This window comes from Electrophorus electricus, unplaced genomic scaffold (genome assembly GCF_041902795.1).
Source record: "Electrophorus electricus isolate QZ-2024a unplaced genomic scaffold, ASM4190279v1 Scaffold37, whole genome shotgun sequence".
Lineage (NCBI taxonomy): Eukaryota > Metazoa > Chordata > Actinopteri > Gymnotiformes > Gymnotidae > Electrophorus > Electrophorus electricus.
The window spans coordinates 66,047-91,790 of NW_027658660.1; the positions used below are offsets into that span (position 1 = coordinate 66,047).

Here is a 25,744-nt window from a genome sequence, read left to right on the forward strand (position 1 = left end):
GTGCAAAAGAACCTGAATTTGTTTAAGTCACCCATCCACACATTCCATAAGGCGAAGAGAGATGAAGACCACCATCTTGCCTCAAGTTGACATGGGCACATTATGGGTTCTCGAGCAAAATGGCACCTGTTGGATTGCCAGTTTGTCACTGATGGCGTGAGTGAGTATTAACATACATGTATTGGGCAAAGTGCTTGGGGGGGGGGGTCCCTTTAGTGGGCAGATTCATTTCCTCAGCCATACATTTTCAGTCTCATTTTAGTTCCATTTCTTCATCTTCACTGACTAATTTTTTTTTTAAACTGTCACCTCAGTTCCCTTGTTCCAACTTTAGCTTTACCTGATAAAAAAAAACACCTCACATATCTGGACTTTCATTTGAATGCTTTTTATTCCAACTCGGTGCATGTGCTGAAGGTTCGTCTGTCCTGTCTCTCTCTTCTCAGTTGCAGACAATACAATATTTGCAGGTTTCTCCCAGGAGAAAGGCATGCTGGGATTCTAGTAAAGAGCTACACCGGATGTATGAAATGGCAGGAATGCCACACCCTTATTGTGTGTGTTCATGTTTCAAATGTGTAAGTAAAACTCTTTACAATGTCTCGTGTAATAAATCAGAATCCTGTAGAATGGATCTCGGGCTGAGCTGGTTCTGTTGGCCCTTCTTTGTTACCTAAACAGGTTGGAAAGATGACCATACAATTGTCACAGTCTGCAGGGGTAGTACACCATAAGCAACATAATTACATCAACTCCAAAATCAATACTAAACATTATTCAAATACATACATAAAATTCTTAAAGTTGAAATTAGGAATTGCTACAGGTTTGAAGGCCAGTTTTCAGTCTGGCAATAGCAAAACCCAAGCTCTGCGGTGATGTTTTAATATTCAACTGTGTGCTCCATTTAAACTCAACCCCAAATTATCCCAGTGATTCCAGATTAGTTCTTTTTGTTTGGTACAATCAAAAAGAATTATGCTACAGCATTAAACAGGTTTAGCCCCAGTATTTATAAATTGCTTCTTTGACACACTTACCATCGCTGGACCCAAGATAAATAGATGGTGTCCTGATAATGGAGGAAGACCCATGGATGGTGTCATCTGAACTGACTGACAGGTGACTTTTTTCTCACCATTGTGAGCAGTCTACACTGGTCTGCTTCAATCTCCTATGAAAATGAAAACAAGGAGTTAACCAGGATCTCACAAGTGCACAAAGCCATTCTTTTAAAACATAACATGAAAGTGCTAGCTAGCTGCAATGATAGTGTGTGTGTTTGTGTGTGTGTGTGTGTGTGTGTGTGTGTGTGTTTGAGAGAGAGTGAGTAATATATCCACTTTACCCTAAGCTGATGCAGGTTTTTCATCAGTCCCTCCATTCTTTGGAAGATTCCATCCACATTTTTTATCATGCGCTGCCGTATGCTTGCTCGTGATTGGCAGGGCCTCGTTTCATGCCTCAGCATCTCCAGGTGTGAACGGCCTTTTGGTGACTTGCAAGGCATCTCCTGCCCTTCTTGCTGTGAGGACAATGATGTCACTTTCTGCTTCTGACTGGCAGCCTCTAAAGGATCCAAGGATCCAAGGATCAACAGTCTTAGTGTCCTGACTGGCAGAACACAAAGGGTGCAAAAAAGTTGGTAAATATCTGAGCCTGCTAAAATTCTATTTATAAAAACACCACCACCACCAGAAATATACTGTTTAACGATCATAGTGCAACAATGACTGTGTAACGGAGTGTAACAAATTCTTACCATCTTGAAAAGCAGCATCAGCCACTTTAGCTTGTCCTCCCACATAACCCTGCCCACCAGTATGCATGTAGGCTTCTGATTGGTCAATTGGGATAGTAGGTGTGAGAACATTTTCATCATCACTCTGTGAATCTCTCTCTATAGAACCAGACTCTTCTGTTAGGGAGCCATCTAGGGACCAAAGGCATCAGCCATAAGTACCACAGAGAGCAAATCCTATGACATTGTATACAAACAAAAACAAACATGGGCTTACCTAGACGACCGACATGATTACCATGCAACCGTAGAACCGCAGACCTAGAGGAGATGTCAGGAGTCCAATCATTGTAAGTGCATCTTTGAAATTCTGCCTTCTCTTAACAGCATTACAGCAGCATTAGAAAACTTTCAAAATCCTGAGTACTTACGGAGCTGTTGATCCTTGCTCGGTGGCTTCAATGCCTCCAGAGGCCGAGGAGATGGTCTTTTCTAACAGGTTCTTCCATCTGTGGAAACATCGCTAAAGCCATCAGGTCCCAATTTCTACAACAGCACAATGTTGTTAAAATCATCTGAACATATGGGCATAGTATTCAAAGAAATACTTGCCATATTTCTGAGCTGATTTTGCGGAAAATTCAAATGGTTATCCATTCATGCACAATATCTACTTCACTTAAGGCTTGGTTTCTATACTTCTGGGTGCCTGGTTTGTCATTTAAACCATAAATGGCCCGACACCATAAATGTAATCACAATACAGACACAGCAGTGCTGACTGGTTGACCTTGATGACAAGATGGTGGGTCAGAGAGAGGAAAAAAAACAAACTCACGTGTTTTTCTCAGAGGAAGTCCCAGCCACCAGCTCGTATATCTGTCTCTCTGATGTACTGATCACATACAAGGCCTTGTTATCTGATAGAGAAGAGCAGGTTGTCAAACAATGTATTCAAAGTAACCCACATGCAATTTCTAACTGGCTTCTTAATTTTTTAAAAATAAAATAAAGACATAGTTATTCCAGACCCATTCATCTATTCTGGCTATTCATAGCTGTAAGAATAACTACAAATATACCTGTAGCCACAGATCTGACAAGAGATGAATCCAAGCGAACAACGGGGCAAAAGGTGGTTTTGAGGTGCGTGTTCCCACCCCAAACCCCACCCAGTGAGCGCGCTGGACATCGCAAGATCAAACGGTCACCTGGACCCCTTTGGAGTAGCACCAACAGGTCTGAGAGAAGCAGAGCATGAATGTCTGGAACACACACACACACACAGAGTGAGAATGGACCTGTCAAGTAATCATTTGCAAGAGGAAAAACAAAAATGTATGCAAGCTTGTACACAGATCACTGAAAGCATCCATTCACATTAAAAGTCCTTGAAACATGTGCATACACACGTATGAGCATACAGGCAGATGCAGGTGCACACACACACACACACACACACAGTTATTCAGACCATGTCATGTGTGAGGTAGCAGGGAACCAAATAACTCCAAGTCAGCATAGCACCATGCTCTCAATAGCTGCATTCCCCAGAGTGAACAGTGATTTGTTCAGCTGTGATGATCTCTTACCTATAGCTTTATCTTTACTAACTTTCCAAGTCAACGGTCCTTCGTGGATCATTTTCTTAGTGGTCAGGTCCAGATTCTACATAGAAAAAGAATATAGTTAATAATTCATACTCTGGATCAGGTGCTCCAAGACCAGAGAAGCTGTTTGGAAGGCAGATGGTGGATACATAGTAAGGCCGTACCTTGAACTGAGCAGCGACAGGACTGGCCTGCCTCTCCAGAGGGGACAAGTCTAGCCTGCGCTGATAACGGCTGAGCAGTCGCCGGTGCTCCGTCTCCCTGACGACCTCATTGACAGCTCGTAGTATCCCACGGCAGCACGCCTGTGCCCTCACCAATGTCTGCAGGTCTGGAGAACCAGCTGTTGTGGGGGCACATACTAGTGTTAATCCAGGAGAAAGGGTGTGTGTGCTTGCCTCCTTGGTAAACTGGTATGTGTGTGTATACTGAAGTGTTTTCATGGTTCAATACATTGTGTGTGAGTGTTTCTATACATGCCTTCTGTGTGTCTGATGATGTTATCCAGCAGCAAGGGGTATTTGGTGAGTCTCTGCATCTCAGACACTAGAAGGTCCTTTAATTGTAGTCGGCGGCAGTGAGGGCTGGCTTCACATTCCTAACACACACACACACACACACACGAATGAGCCAAGGACATCTAAGTCCAAATGTGGATTCTGTTGACTGCAACACCAATTTATACCTAAAACAGCATCACTAGAAGTTATGTGCTGCAATAAAAGTCAAATATAAAAGACTGGATAGTCTCCAATTCAAAGTATGGGTCAACCAATTCACAACCCAGCCCACTAACAAATATGGCAGAAGCTCTAGTGTTTGTAGGTTTGTCCAAAGGCTTTATACCTCTAAAAAGTGTTACCTGTATAAGGTGCGCGAAACGCGGGTCTTTGCATTTATTTTTAATGAGCTCCAGTGCCTGACTCTGCTGACTGCACAGGTGAGACACCTGCTCCTGGAACTCCTCTCCTGCAGCGTCTTCAAACTATCACGCACACACACAAACACATGAGCTACTGACATATCAAGTAAAGCAACAAGTATATCCCACACTACACAGAACAACCCCTTCATTTTAGACAGCACCAAAAGATGATGTGAACTAGAAAGGGAGTAACACTAGCCAGCTCTCACTCTAGACACCATGATGTCTCCGATGCCTTGAACTATAGAAGAGTCCCTCAGCCTCTTCATGGACTCACACAGATTCGCTGAAACACAAATGCAACACCACAAAACAGAATCTGTTTAAGCGAGCCAGTGTATATGTGGTTTGTTAGAAAGTTGTGTCAGTGGGCAACAGAACTCTACTTGTGTCATGAAGGCCACCGCAGAAACAACATGTACAGCCTCCAGTCCATACCTGCTCACAGTAATGGCATGGTGCCGATAGCTGATATTGTTCTGTCATTAAATTCTCAGTTTGGGTGGGTTTTACACTTCTTTAATCTTGATTATGATTTAGACACCAAGTAGGCTTCAGAAATTTAGGTTTGAAAACACACTAAGACAAATGGAGCGGATTTGCACGCACACACACACGCTCGCACACAGAGAGACTGACCATGAAGACTGTAGACCTGGGGCAGGTTGGGGAAGATACAGGAAAGTTCTTCGACGGTCAAAAGGTTCCTCATCTTCTGGAAGAACACCTGATCGAGAACCCTGAGAGTCCGCAAGTGAGATGCTTCCGTTGTGAACAGCTCTGAGGAAGAGGATATAGCAAAGTCACTACAATTTCTTACAAACGTTACACAATTCAGAATTCCACATTTTCATGAGTCAGGATAGAATTATCATATGTGCATAATAAATAGAATACTGTATGTTCAAAAGATTTAGTAGCTATTTAGTTTAAGTTAGATCAGTAAATAATTGTTTTCATTTTACATGTTAACTGTGTACTGGGAGTTGTCTTTTATAGTCAGTTGCTGTGCACCACATTTGCTGTTTTACCATATATGACAGCCTGCCGTTCGATCTCCCGGGAGCCGAGAGAGGCGAGTGTGTGCGGCTCCACTGTCTCCTGCCAGTTCTGACAGTGGACCGTGTCCTCTTCCAAAGGAGGTGCATCAGGCAACAACGCCAGTGGTGTATCCACACTCCTACAGGAAGGGAAGGAGGCATGGGGAAAGAGAGAAAGAGAGACAGAGCTTCAGCAGCAACTTACTAAGATAAATCAAGGTGATGGATATGGATGTTAAAGAACTGGACGGCAGGTGTGCATGTGTGCTCATTAGCATCAGACTAATGAGGTGTATATAGTTATAATTACATCTCAGTCATGCTCACGGATCTCTGCGTCCTGGTGCAAGGCGGTGACATACCTGTCCAGAGTAGATGCTGGAGGCCGGACATTCATGGCTCAGGAACCTCAGCAGCTCTTCCACTAGTGTGTCTACTGAAATATCTTGAATGTTGGATGATCTTTTTAGTGTTCGTTTCAGTATCTGTTCATTCAGCTGAAGAACACCTTTTCTGAACGGGTTATCAGACGCAACAATGGTCCTTAAAAATTCCACATTACCTATTATGATGTAATAAACCGAGGTGTGAGAGCTGCAGTAGTGATCTAAGCCAGTTAGCTAGCTAGCTATGTTCTTGTCCAGACACTTTAATGCCTCATGGCTGGTGCAATGACACAATATTCAACATTTCCCTCTGATTCTACTTTTAATTATGTGACATTAGCTAAGCAACTATAAAGCTACTCTTGTCCAAAAATGCTAGTGTCGTTAGACATATCAAAACGTATCAAACATAGCTTTAGCTAGGCTAGCTAATCAGACCTTCTATGAAACAATCACAACTTAGTAAATTCATAGTTGTTAATCACATTAAAGTGTTTTTTCTTTTTGTTGTTTAAAAAGAGTTACCTTGTTACCTTGCTAGCTAACAGTTAGCTAGTAACAATGCCTTCAAAAGTAGTTCTCCACTGATACAAGATACCTAAGAGAAGTTTGGCTCGGAATGTGACTGATTGAAAAACAAAAATACATCACAAATAGCGTTATGCAATAATACCTAAAGTGCATGCATCAAATACAAACAGTCCCCAATGCAAACCTCTTTTACAAGGCAGCTATTTAGCATCTGCTACTTCTGCAAAACAAACCCAGTCTTGCATGTTAGTGTTAGCTATCCAGCTAGCTAGGCATTGCTCCAGGACAGGTTTTAGTATAGCCAAAATAATTTGATTGCCTGTTAATTTTTTTAAAAAGTTGATGTAGAGATGTGACATTTTACTAAGCGTGCCCTGATAAAAAGCTAATAAAATAGCTAAGGGCCAGATTCTGTTATATCATTAGTTAGTGTCATGTCCGTTGATGCAGGAAAGAAGAGACAGGAAACAGTGTGTTACCCTGTGGCCTTTTATTAATGCAGAGCTCTGGAGATATCACTTCACAACACAGTGCGAGTGAGATCTAAAGCATAACTTTGCAACAGACAGACATATTTCTCTCGCCTTGTGCCACTTCTGCTTTTGTGTTTTTCCATCTCAGCCGTCACCTCTGTTTGACCGTCTCGTACACATGTCTTCTTGCATAATCACACATATGCACGTCTAGGGCATTTCCTGTTATGTCTGGACATACAGTAATTATTTTATTTATTCAAGCATTAGTCCTATTCCATTCTGCACATTATTCTCTACTAGTGTAAGCTTAGCATTCATTTAATTTCTGAAACTCCACAATTCCCCCTTTTGATCTCTACAAAGAGATCACCAATCACACTCCTTTATTCTGGCATCTCCTGTCTCTACGTCCCTTTCCCCCTGTATCAGTGGCATCATCGTGGTACCCTCATGCACATCTTTCCTTTCTATCATAGCTGAAATTAGTCTAACCATTAACGCCCTAATACATGGAATACAGCAGCACCCGCATGTCACAGCAATTCCCGTGAATGTGGCTAATGAAACCATCAATGACACAATTAAGTCTTTCCACTGACCGAACCGGCTCACCATTCAGGATTCCAACTGGTTGTTTATGCCTGAATTCTCATGCATTTCCTCTGATAGGGTCTTCAAACCATCCAATGCTCTACTAACTGACCCATCCGGAGCGGTATTATTAGGAATGAATGTACAACACACATCCTCAAGCATAGCGCAGACACCCCCCTTTTCCGCCAACAACATGTCTAATGCCATACGATTTTGCACCGCCATCAGTGAGGTTGGTCCCAGCTGATCTCTAAGTCCTTCCACTGCATCCCTAGTCAGGTTGGCTAGCCTGAGGACATTATAATGTACATAGTTAATCCGATCCACATTTTTATTTGGAGTAATGGGGAATAATGCAGAAAGTATCGGAATATTCTCAAATCCCCCTGCTATCTGGTCTGCTAACTTATATCTGTCCGGAACTCCGCGAGGTATTCCTATTGCATCTATGTATGTGGGGGTATTCCTTGTTAAATCAAAATGGTATGCCTCTCGCTACTGTCTTGCTGCATCAGTTACCGGGTCCCTGTGTAGTTTTTTGCCTATCAGTAATAAAGGAGCTGCTAACCTGACCATGGCGCATGTCCCCTCCGAGTTCTCTGGCATGTTAACAACCAAAGTCATCCTTCCACAATAATCATACAATCCTGCTCTTGCCCATGAACCCACAGACTCGTTCCCAGTGACCGTGCGGTTACACCATTCCGCCGGGATGTGCCCCAAGCGTACTTGAGGTGTGCTTGAACTTCTAACGAAGCACGTGTAGTTCCCCTCCCCCTTTTCGGGTGAAAATAGTCCTGTCCTGGTTCTGTTACTGATGGGGGGGAAAATAACGCTCAAAGTGTCACAATTCTTAAGGTTTCTTTCCTTAGTCAGGCCAATCATGCACGCATAACCCTTGGGGTCTTTTTGTGGGAATAGGGGTGCCGGGGTGGTTATAAGTCTGGGTCTTGCGGCTGCACATGCTACACATCCACCAATCTCTACCCCCATTCTTCTTCACCGTCTTGTTGTTAATGTTTTAATCCTTTCCTACTGCCATGCTATTATTTAACCCAAGCGTGACCAAACTGTAAATGGAAACACACAACACAATACACCAACAAATAATCAAACAACACAATTGTCCAGAAGTCATCACTGGTGTTCTGTTCTTCTTACTTCGGGGTCTAAGGGTGGACTACCTTGACCCTTTTGCTCCCGGGGATTATTCTGCCCCTTCCGGGTCAGGTGAGTTAGGTGATGTTTCAGCAAGGTCCCTCGCTGTCTCTTGCAGACTCCTCTGCGGTGACTCTGCGGCGGCGCACTGGCTCAGATGAAACCACGTTTCCCCTTTACCCTTCAGGCGTACGGCGTGGCTGGTTCTTTCTGTCACCTGGAATGGACCTGTCCACCTCGGCTCACTCCATTTTCTCTTGATGACTCTCAGCAGCCCCCAGTCCGTAACGGGTATCGTCTGTGTTTGTCTGCTCCCCGTCCGGTCCCCCTCCTGCGTGGAGAAAGCTGAAACTATACCTTGCAATTCATTAAAATATGATGTGTGTGAGATGTTTTTCTTTTCTCATTTATTGTTAAGGGTCCCTGCGGTCCTGGAAATCCTCAACCTGTCTGCAATTCAAAAGGGGTAAAACCAGTTGTTGCATTTACTGAACATCTAATTTGCATTAATGCCAAAGGTAAGGCGTCAACCCAATTTAATTTTGTCTGTGCACAGATTTTGGCCACTTTGTTTTTCACATTTAGATTAATCCTTCCCACCTTAACTTGAGACTGAGGATGATACACTGCCCCAAATGAATGTTTCAGACCCAGCATTTTCTCTAACTCCTGCAAATTGCGCACTGTAAAATGAGTGCCATTATCTGATCTCACTTTTCTCGGAAACCCATGGTGAGGAATGTACTGGTTCACCAGGAAATTTACCACTGAAGCACTGTCTTCCTATGCTGAGTCCACCATGTCTGTGTAGTCAATTACTATCTCTTCCCCTGGTGTTATTGACAACGGATACTTACCGGGTGCCACCTTAATTGTAGGTTTGGGATTGTACTGTTGACATACTCTACATGTCCCCTGCACTTTATGATAGCTACTCTTTTTGGTCCCTGCAAGGCCTTTCCCAGCTCCCTCATTTCTGCCTCATGTTTAATTGGTTTGTTTCCCACTGTCCTAAACCCTGCTTTCATCCATTGTCTTAGCTCCACATGTGCTGCCCCTATCGTGTAAGCAGAGTCAGTATAAATATTCACTTCCTTGCCCTTTGCTAACTTCAAGGCCTCCACTACTGCCATTACCTCAGCTCGCTGTGCTGATTGCTAACCTTTCAGCCTTTCTGCTTTCACCGTCCAAAATTCATCTACTTCTCCCTGTGTTTCTGCCACCACTGCACACCCTGCTTTTATATCCCCATCTGGTCGTCTAAATCCACATCCATCAGTGAACATGTTCCCTGCTCCTGGAATTGGTTCTCCTTCTAGGTCTGGTCTCACCTTCTCCTGCTTTTTGACTTCCTGTTCGCACTGATGAGGCTCTTCTCCTCCCATCATGTCTGCCATGTTGATTCCGTCATGCGTGTACGTGATGTGTGGTGCTTCCAAAATTTTGCTGATCCTCTGTTGCCTTAGTGCTGTCAAGGTGAAGGCTTGTGAGTTCACGTATGCTATTACACTTTGTGTGGTTAGTACCGTGATTGGATGTCCCATTACCAAATGCGCTGTATTGTTAGAAGTTAACAAGCCTATGCATTATCTAATATCGCTCACCCTTTTAATAATGCAATGTAATTACTCGCCCACATTCTATACTTCATGCTATGTCACGTGCCTTTCATCACTAACCCCATCTCACAACGTTAAGAATATTCAATATTTATTTATTTGAGTATGCCCTTTTGGGCTGGCCAGCTAGGGGGCGTTGGCGCATATAGGGGTTAATTGGCATTACTGATTTGTTACAATTTTTAATTATTTTTTTTTATCAACTTAGAGTTCATTTGATGACTTTATTGGCAAGAGATCAGCCTGCTGTTTAAAAAGGAGCTGTCCACGGTTTAAGGTATCACTCAGGGTTCAAAAATATGTAAAATGACTAAAATGCATTTCTTTTCCAAATTCAAAGAGAAATTTTGCAATATTTCAAGGAACGGGTATTATTCCTCATCTTTGATTTAAGACTAGAATCAATGCTAAACATGCTTGCAATGCACTGAATTTGTTTTATGAGAATGTTTCAGTTTTCAAAGACTATTCAACATCACGCCAGTGGATCATTGAAGGGTAAGGAATAGGCTTTATGCAAGTTCACAGGACTGTCATAAAGAGTTTTATAGTGTTTTGAAATATATCCACTTGTGGGAACCACACACAGTAACTCTGTGCTAAAATTTTGACTATTCAAATAACATGATAGCCTTACCCTCACAAAGGTTTTTCCAGAACATGTGCACTGATAAGAATTGTTGATGATTTATGTCGTAGCCATGGCCGAGAGGACAATGGACTAGAAATCCATTGGGGTTTCCCTGTGCAGTTTTGAGTCCTGCTGACTATGTGAGTGTGCTCTACTGTTCATGATCTGTGAGTCTGCACTCAAAACTCACTTTGCTGTCTGTGAGGGAATCCAAGCCATCTTCTCATTGTGACCTTCTATGTGCTGAGCTGTCTTATTTGGCTATCAAAGGCATGATAATTTCAGGCTTTTTTTATGCCTTTGGCTATGCTGTGTTTCGACCATAGCTGGCTTTCTTACTTCACCCAATTGTTACGAAGAGGTGTATCTGTAATAGGTACCGAAAGACAACCCATTTCTGGCCCTGTAGTTCTTCCATCCTACAGAGTCTAGTTGCAAGCCAAATATAACTTGACTGTTATATTATAGCCAGTCCTTCGATATCATCTTTACATAGCCTTTGAAAAGAACACTCCTAAGGCCTGCACACTAGTGCTTTGACCTATCGACACCAAGCTTGCTGGCTCTAATCTAAGCCTTGACCAGATGGTGCACGGAGATTTTCTTGGCGCTGCATCATTCGGCCTCAACGTGTTTAGCCTGTGAAATACACATTGGAAATGACAGGGCAAAATGCACTTAAAAAAAAAAACATGACCGTGAGGCTTGTGCATCAATGATTTCATTTAGCCACATGAAATTTAATGGCTTTAATCTAGGCCTTGGACAGAGGGAAGTCACCGACTTTTAAAGCGCTAGCTTTAATGTTGTTCCTAGGACGACCCATTTATCTCTAGACATAGACATTGCTTTAAGGTGAGGGTTGCCATTGTAAATTCCTAAAAACATAACAAGCCAATTTTGGACCCAGAGAGTTTATTTCTAAACCCAAGGTAACACAAGTGTTAGAGTTAATGCACTCTTTCATTTATTTTAGAGTAAACAGTACAAAATGTATTCTCTGTGGGAAACTGGATCACCAGGAAAGGACGTGGGCACCATTGCTTTGTCTGAAGCTGAACTTCACTTACCAAAATTAAACACAAACCTAAATGCTCTCACAGCAACCAGTGTTTCAAGGTCAAGGTGGGCTTTTGGGCCAGTTGAACATAGGAACTCTTGCACCCAAAGCTACTATCGCAAGCCTAGAATAACAAGCCTCTTAGTAGGGCAATCTAGTGCCATTTTTACTGGACATTCGTAAGAAGCAGAAGTCATTTATTTTGCTCATTTCATAAGGAGACAATGACGCATGGTGCAGTGCAACTATGTATCAGAAGTAAAGATGAAAGGCTCATCAACCAATTGAACCTGGGACCACTCACACCCTAAGCAAAAATCAGACACCTAGACCAACGAGCCCATTTCCTGCAGCTAGTTTTGTTAGTGTTTCGACTTTTGGCTCTTGTCCACATTCTGGTCAGTTGGTATTATTGATTTGTTACAATTTTCCTTTTATCAATTTAGAGTTCATTCAATGAATTTATTGGCAAGAGATCAGCATGCTGTTTAAAAAGGAGCTGTCCCAGAGAAAGGTCTCACTCATTTTGCAAAATATATACCATTTTCTTTTTTCCTTTTTTTTCCTGTTGAAATCGAAAGCTAATCAGATGCTGGTATAAAAATTTGACAACATAGCGCACTATGTAAATATGAGTAAATAGCATTGCTTATCCAAATTCAAAGACAAATTTTGCAATATTTCAAGAAACGGGTATTATTTCTCATCTTTGATTTAACACTAGAATCGATGCAAAACATGCTTGCAATGCACTGAATTTGTTTTGTGAGAATGTTTCAGTTTTCAAAGACAATTCAACATCACACCGGTGCATCATTGAAGGGTTGGAAAAGGCTTTATTCAAGTTCACAGGACTGTCATAAAGAGTTTTATAGTGTTTTGAAATATATCCACTTGTGGGAACCACACACAGTAACTCTGTGCTAAAATTCTGACTATTTAAATAACATGATAGCCTTTCCCTCACATAAGTTTTTTCCAGAACATGTGCATTGATAAGAATTGTTGATAACTCCTTCTTGATGTCCTCTTTCTCCAGGTACTCCTGCAGGTTAGCAATCTCTGCCAACCGCCTGAGGGCAGAAGAGACGTGGTGTGAAGCGTAGCCTGCTGTTAAAGGCTACAGATATAGTACATCTCTGAAGCTAACAGAGCTTATTATATGAAGCCTTATAGAGGTAATTTGGAATGATCTCTTTCTCTTAAGCATCTGAGGTGGTAAAGACGCTGACGAGCCTTCTTTGCCAGGCAGTCGGTGTGGCGGGACCAGGACAGGTCCTGCGAGATGTGAACTCCAAGGTACCTGAAACTGTCTACTCTCTCCACCGTGGTTCCATTGATCCTCACAGGTTGGTAGTGCCGCTCCTGCTTCTTGCTGCAGTCCACAATCAGCTCCTTTGTCTGGCTGATGTTAAGGAGGAGATTATTTTCCTGGCACCAGCTCTCCAGGTGTTTAATCTCCTCCAGGTAGGCCCTCTTGTCATATGGATGCAATCCTGGATCCTCCAACTTAGTAGTGAGTCTGGAGGGGATGAGGGTATTAAATGCTGAACTGTAGTTGACAAACAGCATTTTAACATAATTACCCCTCCCTTTGTCCAGGTGGGTCAGTGTGGTGTGGAGCAGATGTGCAATTGCATCATCAGTGGAGCGGTTGTGGCGGTATGCAAACTGCAGTGGGTCCATGGAGGCTGGCAGTGAAGAGGTGATGAAGTCTCTGACTACCTTTTCAAAACACTTCATCACGACTGATGTGAGGGCAATGGGGTGGTAGTCATTGAGGCCAGAGGGTCGAGCTTTCTTTGGGACGTGGACGATGGTGGATCACTTGAAGCTGGATGGGACGATACCGAGCATCAGGGAGAGGTTGAAGATGTCAATGAATACCAGGGCTAGCTGGTCTGCGCAGGCTTTGAGGACTCTACCGCCGCCTTCCTGGTATTCACCCTTTTAAATACTCTCCTCACGTCACTCTCCATGATGATGAGAGGGCGCTGGCTTATGATGGGCTCTGCGCATGTTGGCTGCTCCGATAGCACCATTAGCATTGTTAGCGCTAGCGCTGTTAGCATTAGCACTGCTAGATGTAGCCTCGAAGCAAGCGAAGGACATGTTTAGCTCATTCACCAGAGACTCATCTGCACTCATCAGTCCGCAGGGTGGGCTTCTGTAGTCCGTGATCATCCATATTCCCTGCCACAGGGATCTAGAGCCACTCTGCTGGAACTATGTCTCTAGTTTCCTCCCATAGCACTGCTTCACCTCCCTCACTGCCCTGCACACTCTGTATGCCACAGACTTGTACTCCTCCATGTTCCCACTGATGATCCCCGCGTTGCAGGTGGCAGTGTGAGAGTTCAGAGCCTCGTGGATGGTTTTGTCCACCCAGGGCTTCAGGTTGGGAAACTTCTTGATAGTGGCTCTTGGAATCCCAATAAACCCTACTACTGCCTCCATAAATTCGCTGACATCATCATTGCTGCACTGAAACATGTCCCAGTCCATGTCATCCAGAGCGTCCTGCAGAGTAGCCAGCAATTGGTCTGTCCAGCATGTGACCTTCCTCTGAATTGGAGTTTCCCGTTTCAGCTTAGTACCGCTGAGTTCAGCCACGACTCGGTGAAGCAGAGGAGGTTGCAGTCCCGAATGTCCCTCTGGAACTTTATCCTGGCCCGGAGGTCGTCGAGCTTGTTGTCCAGAGACTGGACATTGGCTAGCAGGATGCTAGGTAAGGGAGCTTGGTGTGCCTGAGCCCTCAGCCTGTTCCTGACGGTGGCTCGTTTTCCTCGAGGCCTTTTCCTAATGTCGCGTCTTTTGTTCTCCTTCAGGATCTCCGTCGGCCATCTTGGGTCTGGGGTTAGAGACGGCTTGAGGTGAGTGCTATGTAGACTAAGAGAAATAAGAGCATCTCTGCTGTATGAGATGCGTATCGTGGTGAAGAAAGAAAGAAGGGCTTTATAGATGTCAGGAATAGCAGGAAGAACAAAAAGGGCAAAGAAGATAGCGAAAAGTGACAGGTGTGGATGGAGCAGTCGTGATGGCAGCCGACTTCACTGGTGCCATCTTGAAATAAATATATATTGTACATACGCGTTTACATCCTCATTTCAGTATAAGGCTCAACCTGTTTTGCTTTCTTAGGAAAGAGAAGTTACAGGGACCATGAACCAGGTTACAAGAAACAAGTGGAAACATCATTCACACAGATCAACAATAAAGACAAGGAGAAAACAGGGACTGTAGATCCTGCACTTCATGTTGAACACAGCCTCAGCCAGCTCTTTAACCAGGTTTCATAAAGCATTTGTGTTTTTTAAAAAATCTGACTTATCTATTAGATTAATTTAATGATTTAAGTTTGTGCCCCCAACCTCTTCCTTCAACAAATGTTTTTAAAAAAGAAAAAAAATAAGTTTCTCAAGAAAGGAAGACTTTGTAGTGTTCTTTAAGAGGATGTTCACCTTCTTTCAAAATCACCCTCTTCTAAAAATGACTGGGTGGTGTCTCAGCACCTCACGCAATTTTTACATAAGTGATTTGTGTGTTAAACCAAGTTCAACTAAAACTGCATTGCTCCTTCAGCCTCAATAGAATCACTACAGAGGAACCAACCAACTAAACGAAAACACTTCCCATACACCTTAAAGTGAACACCATTTAGGTAAACATGAGCCAGTTTTAAACAACCCTCAATTCAGAATGAGGACTTCCACACAGTTGTCAGTGTACTTCACAGGTCCCATTTCAAATACAGTCTTATGAAGGTCCATGTGAAAATGTGAACTGTAAACAGTCAGAGTGAATTCTGCTGAACATGCACTAAACCCACACAGCTTTAGACCTCAAGCAGTTTGGACATCCTCATTCTAACTAGTGTAATTGTGGCATACAAGAAAAAGGGGGCCAAAAAAACAAACAAACCAAAGAGCCACCTCACTACAGAGTCCCCTGTTTGTCTAGTGTCCCCTTCAAATTTCACACAGCATTGTTTAACCAACAGAAACCAAGCAGACAGCAGTGTTGCCAACACATTTTATTTAAGAAAGCAGGATTAAGAAGAACCAAGAATAGTTTCAGCATCATTTTGTTGAACAGCATTAGCCTGAGCCTAGTGCTTGACCATCCCACTGAACTGAGTAGGAGGCAGTTGGGGTTTACTGTGGTGGTAGTTGGAGTGACTAGGCAAGTCCTGAGTGAAGCTGTAGCTGCTAGAACCACTGGACACACTTGATGGGGAACCAGTGTAGGGTAACTGCACGTCAGAAGACTGTTGGCCCACATTAAAATCTACAGCAAATACTGGCTGTCTTCTACCTGCCTGCATCACAGCATTCTGTCCCCACCCACTAGAGTAGCTGCCAAGATGCCCTTTGGACAACCCATTCATGCTGGATGGGGTCTGACTTGCTGGGTTGTATTGGTTGAAGGTTACTGTGCGGGAGGCAGTTTGGGGAGGATTTGGGACCCCCTTCTGGGACTGGTCAGTGTGCAATGCAGTCTGGTGGCTCCAAGTTTGGCCCATGCTCCCAACCTGTGAAGGGGAGGCCCTACATGAGCTGCTGCTTTGAGCAGCATCATTGGATCGCTGGCTGGGGGAGGTCATGGCAGAACTTGTACCGGAACCCTGCAACTGGGCCTGGGCAGACTGGTGGCTTCCTGTCTGCCATGTACTCCCAACCTGAGAATGGAGGAACCTAGAGGAGCTGCTTTTTTGTGGAGCATCACTGACAGACTGTTGGCTACTAGATGTCACACCAGAACCAGCACTGGAGCCCTGCATTTGGGACTGGGCAGTCTGTAGTGCAGACTGTTGGCTAGTGGACTGCCACATACCTGTACCCAGCACAGGTCCAGTCTGTATTGAAGCATGATCATAACTAGAGGGCTGGGTTCCTACACTGTGGGTAAGCACAGGTGCATAATAACTGCTGCTTTTTTGCACATCACCAGCTGACTGCTGGTGGGTGGAGCTCAACCTCTGCATTTGAGACTGACCAGCTTGCTGTGCAGACTGCCAGCCAGTGTTCTGCCCTGTGCCTGCACCCTGGACTGGCAGAGGCCCATAGTAGCTGCTTTTTTGTGGAGCATCACTGGCAGACTGTTGGCTAGTAAAGACATTTGAACTCACACTGGAGCCCCGCGTCTGTGATGCAAATGGTTTGCTCGATGTCAGCCATCTACTTGCAGTCTGAGAAGGACCAGACCCACGACAGCTGCCATGTTGCGCTGCATTCTTGACAGGCTGTTGGCTAGTAGAGGTCAAGCCAGAATCCACACAGGAGCCCTGCATTTGGAACTGGGCAGGTTGCATTGCAGACTGCCAGCCAGTGGTCTGCCCTGTACCTGCACCCTGGGCTGGCAAAGGCCCATAGTAGCTGCTTTTTTGTGGAGCATCACTGGCAGACTGTTGGCTTGTAGAGGCAATAGAAGAACCAGCACTGGAGCCCTGCATCTGCAACTGGCTAGTCTGCCCTCTCCATGTCTGCCATCCATTTGCAAACCGAAAAGGAACAGCCCCGCGAGAGCTGCCATGTTGTTCAGTATCCTTGACGGGCTGTCGGCTAGTAGAGGTTACACCAGAACTCCCACTGGCACTTTGGCTAGCTAAGAGTCTGGATTTCAGCTGTGTGTAGCTTTGAGATTGAGGGGAAGGAACACGAGAAGGTTGGACCTTCTTTGAAGGATGGTATGTTGGGTGGCCTGAGGATGGAGCCCTGTAGTCTCCCTGATGGGTAGGAGCAGATTGAACAGACACAGTGTGCATTGTTGAACCAGTATACTGAATTGGGGAACCTTGAGCACTGGATATAGAGTCCAAGCTGCCAGCAGACCCCTGATGCCAGACACCTTGTTGAAACAGACCACTAGAAGTCTGGGGGGTGCCAAAGACATGATTAGCACTCTGCCCCTGAAACTGAATTTCACCATTACCAGAAGAATCCTGCAGTTGAGCTTTGGCTACAAGTCCAGGGAATTGCTGGCCACCTTGGAACACAGACTGGTAATACCCAGCAGAGCCACTTGCAGTCTGTGCACTTGAATCCATTTGACTTCTGGAACCGCTCCTTAAACATCCACCCGCAGTCTGACTGGGTTCCAGGCCTTGCTGAGGGAACACAGAGCTACTTTGCTTAGATGCAACACTGGAAGGAGAGCCCTCCATCTTGGTCAGATAAGGTAGGTAGCCAACTTCTTGGGGCTGAGCCACAGAAGCTGATGTTGCTACACCATACCAATGTGGTGCAGATTTGTTCCACACTTGAAGGGGATGAACAGAGCAGAGATTGCTTAAATTCCTGAATAGACACAAAGCATCACCATTTGTGGTTTGATCTGAACAGTTTCTTACCACCAAGCCCCTCTGCATCCCTCAGCTGAAATATGACAGGGAGGAGTAACCAGAACCTACAAGACAAAAAGGCATTTAAACATGAAAATCAACTCTCTTAAACACATACAAGGTAACGCCATAACATAAGCACAGGATATGACTACCTTCTGCTCCACCACATTGTACTGCTAGACATGGGAAACCCCAATACCCAGTTTCATACACCAACCCTTCCCCCTGGGAGAAGCACAGACAGACACAAGATCCCAGTTTGTCTGCATTCCTTTTAAGCCTCTCATTAAAGTTAGCTCATAAGAATCACCTGTTCAAACTCTTTTCAGCCATTATCTAACCAATTAAAGGAACCTACGAGTGAGTACCAAGAGCTAGAAATGATAATGGGCTGATATTAAGCATAACAGTAATATTGCGGTAGTACCAGAGGCTGCATTAATTGTACAGGCCTTAATGTTCACTTCTGGTTTGTTTGTTTCCTTCTCACATGGGTGGAATTGAGTTTGGCTGTTTGTTTGTTGAGCATTTGAATCCATCAAATATCCATGTTTCACTTTATTTTTGTTTAGAAATATTTTGGAGCCATTGTTATTCCTTTCATACATCTAGTCTTGATGAAGGTTAGATGTAGGCTGGAGTTGTGAGGAATACAAAATTATCTTTCAGACACAGAATTATGATCAAAATTATAACAACATGAAGGTTGTTTCTCAAAACGTCCTAACATCCTTTTCAGATAGAATTTTATTTTTCCTTTCCATGAAAATGTATTACATTGATCTTATTAATGTCAGATGGACATGCTTAAACAGAGACACTGCATGGACGTGTCTCTTCACTTTAAACAGAGATAAACATGTAGAAGTGTTCTGTATATTTTACAGGACCTGATAGAGATCTGGTAGGGGAGGGATGTACTGTACAGTTCTGGGTTTGTGGTGGTCCATGCAGAATCCAACAACACTCACCGTCATATCCAACTAACAATGCTTTGATATTTAGTTATATATATTAGAAATCCCACATGAAGTCTAATGCGTCAGTCATTGTAGTGATGCATGTGAACATGTAGAGTAGCAGTTTTAATGTATTGTATGCTCATATAATATCCTGTGTAGCTGTACCTGTTTATGATAAATGGCTTTATTGGTGTTACTTTTAAAAAGTAAAAGATTCTCATTAGTCAGCTTTCATTCACAGCAAGGCATGCACAAGAGGAAGAGTGGCAATAACATATTTTCAGAAAAAAAAAAATTCACCGTGAGAAAATGAATACTAGTCAGATACAAATGTTGAAGAGAGTCCTCAGTCTTTCCTGACAACTACCAATCAGATAAATCACCAATAATCCATTCCTCATTGTTTACTGCTGTTTTTCATGGTCATGCTTTCATTCAAAGGAGAGTGTATGAGGATACCGGTAGGTGAAGGAGAGAGATAGAGCCCATAATGCCATTACACTCGTCTCATCCTGCTGTACACACTCATATAAGCTTCATAGATGCACCGAGAGGCTGTCACTTGTTGACTAAAATATATTTTTCCTGTCCAATCTGGTTCATTGAGAGTAAAAAGGAGGGTATGAAGCCACTAAACAGGACAGGGACAAGTGACAATTTAAGAGATGCCTTAGATGATAATGGAGAGAAGCACCAGAGGAGGGGAGACGGTGGGAGAGCAGAGACAACTGGGAAGGAGATTAGTAGACAGAACGAGAAGAGAGGGGGCTGGAGAGAAGTGGAGAGGTTAAAGTGAGAAGAGATCCTTGATGCACACCCAAATGTACTTGTACATCACTTCCTAAACCTTGGTCACAATATCTGGACTCGTCTTCATACAAATGCATAGATTTCTGAACATTAGTATACTTTGCCCCTCAATTCTCTTATGAGGGAGTGAATTCCCTGTGACCTGTTCAGTTTATGATTATGGCCTTGCTCTGCATGGCAAGTTTTAAAATTATGCTGAGTGGCAATACAGCATCAGATGAGGGGACACTGGTGAAGAGTGAAGAGTAGAGAAAGAAAAGAGACAAGGCATTTGTACACTGCACAAGAGAATTTCATTTCAATACAACTAAATAACCGAGTAATTACAGAACAGTCACCCAGTAGCATTAGATCTGATTTACACTTCAGGTAAAAGGACAGACTCTCATGGTACAATGCAGTACAACGTGGCCAACATTAGTGCAGGCAGCAGGTCACGTAGTCTACAGTTTGTTACATGGAGACGTGTATTCTGTAACGGCCACATCACCTACAGGAGAGAATAAAGGATAACAGGTTCTTATTCATACTACACAGGAGGACATTATAGCACATTTAGTGTAATTATAATTCAGTTCATATGATCTTGTTCCTTAATTACATATTGAAGAGTGACGTGAAATAAGGTTGGTCATTTCTACTTCCAAAAATGACTCATGTAACATCTGTCCCAACCCTCATCTTCCATTATGGAATCTGAGGATAATGGGACTGGTTCTTACTGGGCTGGTAGTAGTTGTAGATCTTCAGCTGGCTTCAGGTTCTGCACCACTATATCCTGCTGGATAACCAGAGTGTAGGTCTCTCCCTTCTTCAGCTCGGGGAAGGGAGACAGCTGTGTCACCATACAAAATCACGTAGACCATTGTTAATGTTTGTCCCAACATACAACACACTGTTCATCTTGCAAGCAAGTTCATCTGAAACTGTTGAACTAGTGAAAGCCTGTTCTTACCCCGTTCAAGTACATGACGACGTTTCTCTCCGTTTGATCCACATGCTTTACAGTGGCATTCTCCTGTAGACAGATTATTTATAAGCAGACCAGCTAATGCATGATGGGTATTTTCAGTGAGGTCAAAGTTACCGCTATAGAGCCAGATACTGGTATCAGTGACCCCTCAACCAGACTGAACCCAGACAGCAGCTTGACCTCAATGACCACCATGTCCGTCTCAGTCCTGTTATCATTATACCCGAAAGACAAATTAAAGCAAAGTCAAAGGGTTACATGGGCAAAGCCATTCTTTCCTCTTGTTCTCTAGTAGAGCTCAGCTGACAGTCACAGTGACCCCCACAGACAGGTTTGGGGCACTGCAGTTTGATGTTGTGTTGAATGAGATACTGAAGGAGGAGAAGTCATTGGGAGGAGGGATGTTGTAGTGCTGGGTGAACTGGAAGAGAAATATTAGTAGCATACAGGATCCCTAGAGTCATTTACACACCCATGAAACTACTCAAAATGGTCTTCAAGCATATCCACACCAAGGTGCCCCATGATCAGCACAGGAAGTGGCACCAGACTAACCTGCACAAACACAAAGCCTTGGCCTGATGCCCTGACATTGTAAACCCCAGTCACTTCTTGCAGCTGGATCTGCTGGTACAGTAGTCTTTTGTTCCGGTACACCATGAACTGGGTCTTCAAGCCGTGCGGCGACGTCACAGTCACCGCAATGGTGTCTGTTGTACTGTAGGTTGCAGTGCTATATTTTGCCAGAGCCTGAAGAGCCAATACAGTGTCCTGGGCAGAGAAAAGGATTAAAAACAGAGATACAATATTGAGTGGGTTTTAAGAACAGGAGCTGACCCTGCTCCTATACTGACCAAATTGGTACTTATTGTAGGGTATTGTTTTACACTGGTGTTGTCTAACAAACAATAAGGACTAGAGCTTAAGATAGACATTTTGTATTTTGTACTTCTAGGCATCAGCATTGACCCCTGTACATTATTTGAGTTCATTGGTATCTTGGTCCAACCTACTGTACTGGCTAGGATGTATTCTATGAGGAAATGAAAGCACATTTACCTGACACTTTTATCCAAAGCAACTTACAATTATGACTGAGTACAACTTGAGCAATTGAGAATTAAGGGCGTTGCTCAGGGGCCCAACAGTGGCAGGGTTTGAACCCAGACTCTAACAAATATCAAGTACCTTAACCAGTGAGCTACCACTGCCATGAGCGCATTTGCAAGTTGCTCTAGATAAGAGAATCTGGATGGAAAGAGAAGGAAGGGAGAGAGAGAAGGATAGAAAGTGATGGTCCGAGAGGTGGAGGGGGGTGACTGATGTCCGATGTTGTGGTGGTACGGGTGAAGATCAGGTCCAGAACATTGGCCGCTTTGTGAGTCGGAGGAGAGTGGTTGAGAGTGAGGTCAAATGCTGTCAACAGTGGAAGGATGCAGGAGGAATGTAGCTTGTCTGATGGATACACACACACACACACACACACACACAAACACACCAAACGAACACAGGACGCAACACTTGAAAAAATATGCTTTTTTCTCTTATGGTTAGTGTTTTTCAGTAATACTCACATGAATGCTTTATTGTCCAAGACAGGAGACATTATGCACTGTCTGCATTGAAAAACCTTTAAATATAATTTATTTGAATATCAGTTGTCCTTCAGTCTGGCAATGGTCATTTTCATGTGTCTTACTTGTCCATTTTATGCTTATTCATATCCCCCAAAAGTCTGTTTAGACAAGCGGTAACTTTAAGCTCTTTCGTGGTGCTCTGTGGTATCTTTACGCACCCCATGTCTTGTCTTAAACTGGTTGTTTTTCCAGAGCCATTAGTTTGATGCTTTATCATGGACGTTGAGCCAAAGCCATCATTTAGGCCCAGCCGACAATTATCTGTCCAAAACGGTATCTGGAAAGAGAGTCTAGCTAACTGGAAGATGTCCACTCTCTTGAAGAAAAATCATGGACAACAAGAAGATGGAAACAGACGGCGGAAAAGAAATCATATATATATATATATATATATATATATATATATATATATATATATATATATATATACACATATACATAAAAGGAATCATATACATGTACATATACATAAAAGGAATCACATACATATACATAGTATACATATACACATACACATCATACACATATACATATATCTGCTTATATACACGCAGTGCCCCCCCAAAAAAATCCAACAACTCTACACCAGTTAGATGAAGGAAAACAACACAAGCATTAAGTAAGTATCCATGACAAATCATTGTGTGGGCAACGAATGGAGCGAAACGTGTTTCCTAGTTGTCTCTGGTTTTGTGATTGTTAATAAATTAATAGCAGCAGACTTCCAGGCCCAAGAGGTCACAAAGTCATGCCCAGCAAAGAAGCTCTAGGGCTAGGCACACTTCAGGCCATTTGACACCTTAATAAATTGAAAAACCAGACTTCCAGGCCCAAGAGGACACACAAGCATGCCCAGCAAAGTAGCTTTAAACCTGGGCACACTTCATGCAGTTTGACCCTTTAAATAATACTACAAGCAGACTTCTAGGCCCAAGAGGTCACACAATCATGCTCAGCAAAGAAACTCTATGCCTGGGCACATTTCAGACCATTTGACCCCTTCTGTCATTCAAAGCACCAGACTTCCAGGCCTCTAAATCACAACCATATGCCCAGCAAAGTGGCTTTAAACTTGAGCAAACCTCAGACCATTTGACGCTTTAAATCATTCAAAGCACCAGACTTCCAGGCCCAAGAGGTCATACAGTCATGCCCAGCAAAGTACCTTTAAACCTGGGCACAAATCAGACCCTTTCTGTCATTCAAAGCACCAGACCTCCAGGCCTCTAACTCACAAGCACATGACCAGCGAAGCACCCCCTTGTCCAGCCACACTATACCACCTTACCCCTCCTGGAACAACCACACCTCCAGGGCACCATACGCCCATCACTCATTCCCACCAAACTGCACCCTCACCTGGCCACGCCACACCCTGTCTCCTCGTTTACCCTCCAGGTATGCACACCTCCACAAACCTGGCGCACCAGCCGAACCTTTTGGGCCCAGACTTAAGCACCCCTCCTCATACTAAACCCTTTACACCTGCCCCTCTCGAGCTCCAGGCCACTGGTGCATTTCCAAAGAGTCCGGCCACTGCTTCATTTTGGGTTCTGGCAGGTAGAGGGTAACTTGGAGGAGATCAAACCTGAAGGACTGGTCACTTTAAACCAGTTTCTAATAGTCCCCTTGGTTGTGATAGGTTGTGGATCAGTGTGTATTCTGGATCAGCAGGCCTGGGACAAAATAGTTTTTAAACAGCGAGTTTTAGTTTTTTAAAGACTGCGTGGTAAGTATTCGTTTAAGACTAATAACTTTTATTTACTTTAATCACTTGATTATTTCACAATTAAAGAATTTTTTTTTCTAAATATAAAATATATGGGGGGAGCGGTCGGGGTGGTGTGTGTGGGGGCGGCGTGATTGACCGCTGTCAAATCAATCAATCAAATTAAGCAATAAATCTTTTTGACCATTAGTATATACTATCTCTCTCTCTTATACACAGTCATACACGCACGCACTCATATACACACACACACACACACACACACACACACACACACACTCATACACACACACACTCACACTGTTTTTGTATCGGAATAGTCGCTGAAGTCAAATTTCACACACATATATGCACTTCTTTTGCACTCTTGCACATCATTCCTACTTGCTACTAGAGTACTGTACTATATCAGCACTGTACTCTGAATTGTTCTGGCTGCTACAAGTGACTGCTATGTTCAGTATAGCGTGTCACTGACTCCTATGCACAACCCATTTTACGTATTCCCAATACTGCGTACTGGTAAAAATAAATGCACTGTCTGTTCTTTGTGTATTGGTCCTGTCCTGTATTTATTTATTGTATGACATTATTGCACTGTATTGTATTGTTTGCACTCGTGTAGAGTGCTGTCTGTTGCACTTGTTTTGTTTTATGTTGGATCCATGGTCCGGGAGGAATATTGTTTCGTTTTTGCTGTGTACTTGTACATATCTGAAATGACAATAAAAGCCTTTTGAACTTTGAACTTGAACTAATTGGTGGGAACATTTTTATCACACTAATTTCACCTGAGCACTTGGTCTGCATATTTCTAAATGAAAAGAAAAAGTTCTTACAAACAATAGAAAGCACACACCTAATTTTTCATATATAAAGTGGCTTCTCCTACTACTAATTCAGTAGTACTTTACTTGCACAGCTGAAGGACCTCAAATACCTTTCATTACTCAAAGACAAAACATTAGAGAATATTCAAGGGAAACAGACAATGTTTAAATATGACTACTCAATTTTTTAAACATCTATGTGCAAATGATTTATTTCAAAGCTTAAGGTTTTGATCATACCATCAAAATCAGGAGTGAAAGACAAGTCAGAGAAAATGTGTATTTGACGATATGCTATTTATTTTGGGAAATTCATTGTGGGAGAACATTCTGGCCTGAGGGCTTGTAATTGCCAGCGTGAAAGGGTCCAAGCATCTCTCTCACTTTGGGTGAGGCGTCCTTGTGCAGGTAGTGATGGGGCTTTTTGCCACTGTTGTCACGTATGTTGCAGTTGGCACCATGATCACACACCAGAACACTCAGGACCGATTCATGGCAGTGAAAAGCAGCGATGTGTAGTGGGGTGTAGCCGTCGTAGCTCTTGGTGTTTACGTCAACCCCTGGCCCACCTTGCCGTGATAGAAGAAGGATCTTGCTCATCATTTCGCTGTTTCCTTGTTTAGCAGCCCAGTGAAGTGCTGTGAAAACAGACATGAAGTTTCTCCTCTCTGCCAGCATGATGTCCTGGA

General features: G+C 43.4%; 2 protein-coding genes across 2 annotated transcripts in view; both read right to left on the minus strand.

Moving 5' to 3' along the window:
* Window positions 1-14,084, minus strand: part of LOC145655856 (homeodomain-interacting protein kinase 1-like) — a gene marked incomplete at its 3' end in the record, with an annotated part of 66,433 nt that extends 52,349 nt beyond the window's left edge. The window contains exon 1 of the mRNA XM_081709320.1: window positions 14,026-14,084. Within this exon, the coding sequence (XP_081565446.1) occupies window positions 14,026-14,084 (59 nt within the window). The remainder of the gene's footprint in view (window positions 1-14,025) is intronic.
* Window positions 14,085-15,799: 1,715 nt separating this feature from the next.
* LOC145655854 (uncharacterized) lies at window positions 15,800-18,337 on the minus strand. The gene is made up of 3 exons (XM_081709318.1): window positions 18,267-18,337; window positions 18,121-18,176; window positions 15,800-18,029 (listed from the first exon to the last, which is right to left on the minus strand). Exons 1-3 carry the CDS (start codon window positions 18,296-18,298, stop codon window positions 15,880-15,882), a joined length of 2,238 nt encoding a protein of 745 aa, XP_081565444.1. The 5' UTR covers window positions 18,299-18,337; the 3' UTR covers window positions 15,800-15,879.
* Between the last annotated feature and the right edge of the window lie 7,407 nt (window positions 18,338-25,744).

Coding starts and splice junctions, on each gene's coding strand:
- LOC145655854 (XM_081709318.1), bottom strand. CDS start 18,298: ATGTCTAGCAGTACAATGTGGTGGAGCAGAAG. Junction 18,177..18,266: donor ACAATGTGGTGGAGCAGAAG/GTAGTCATATCC, acceptor TTTGTCTTGTAG/GTTCTGGTTACTCCTCCCTG. Junction 18,030..18,120: donor GGATGCAGAGGGGCTTGGTG/GTAAGAAACTGT, acceptor ATCCCCTTCAAG/TGTGGAACAAATCTGCACCA.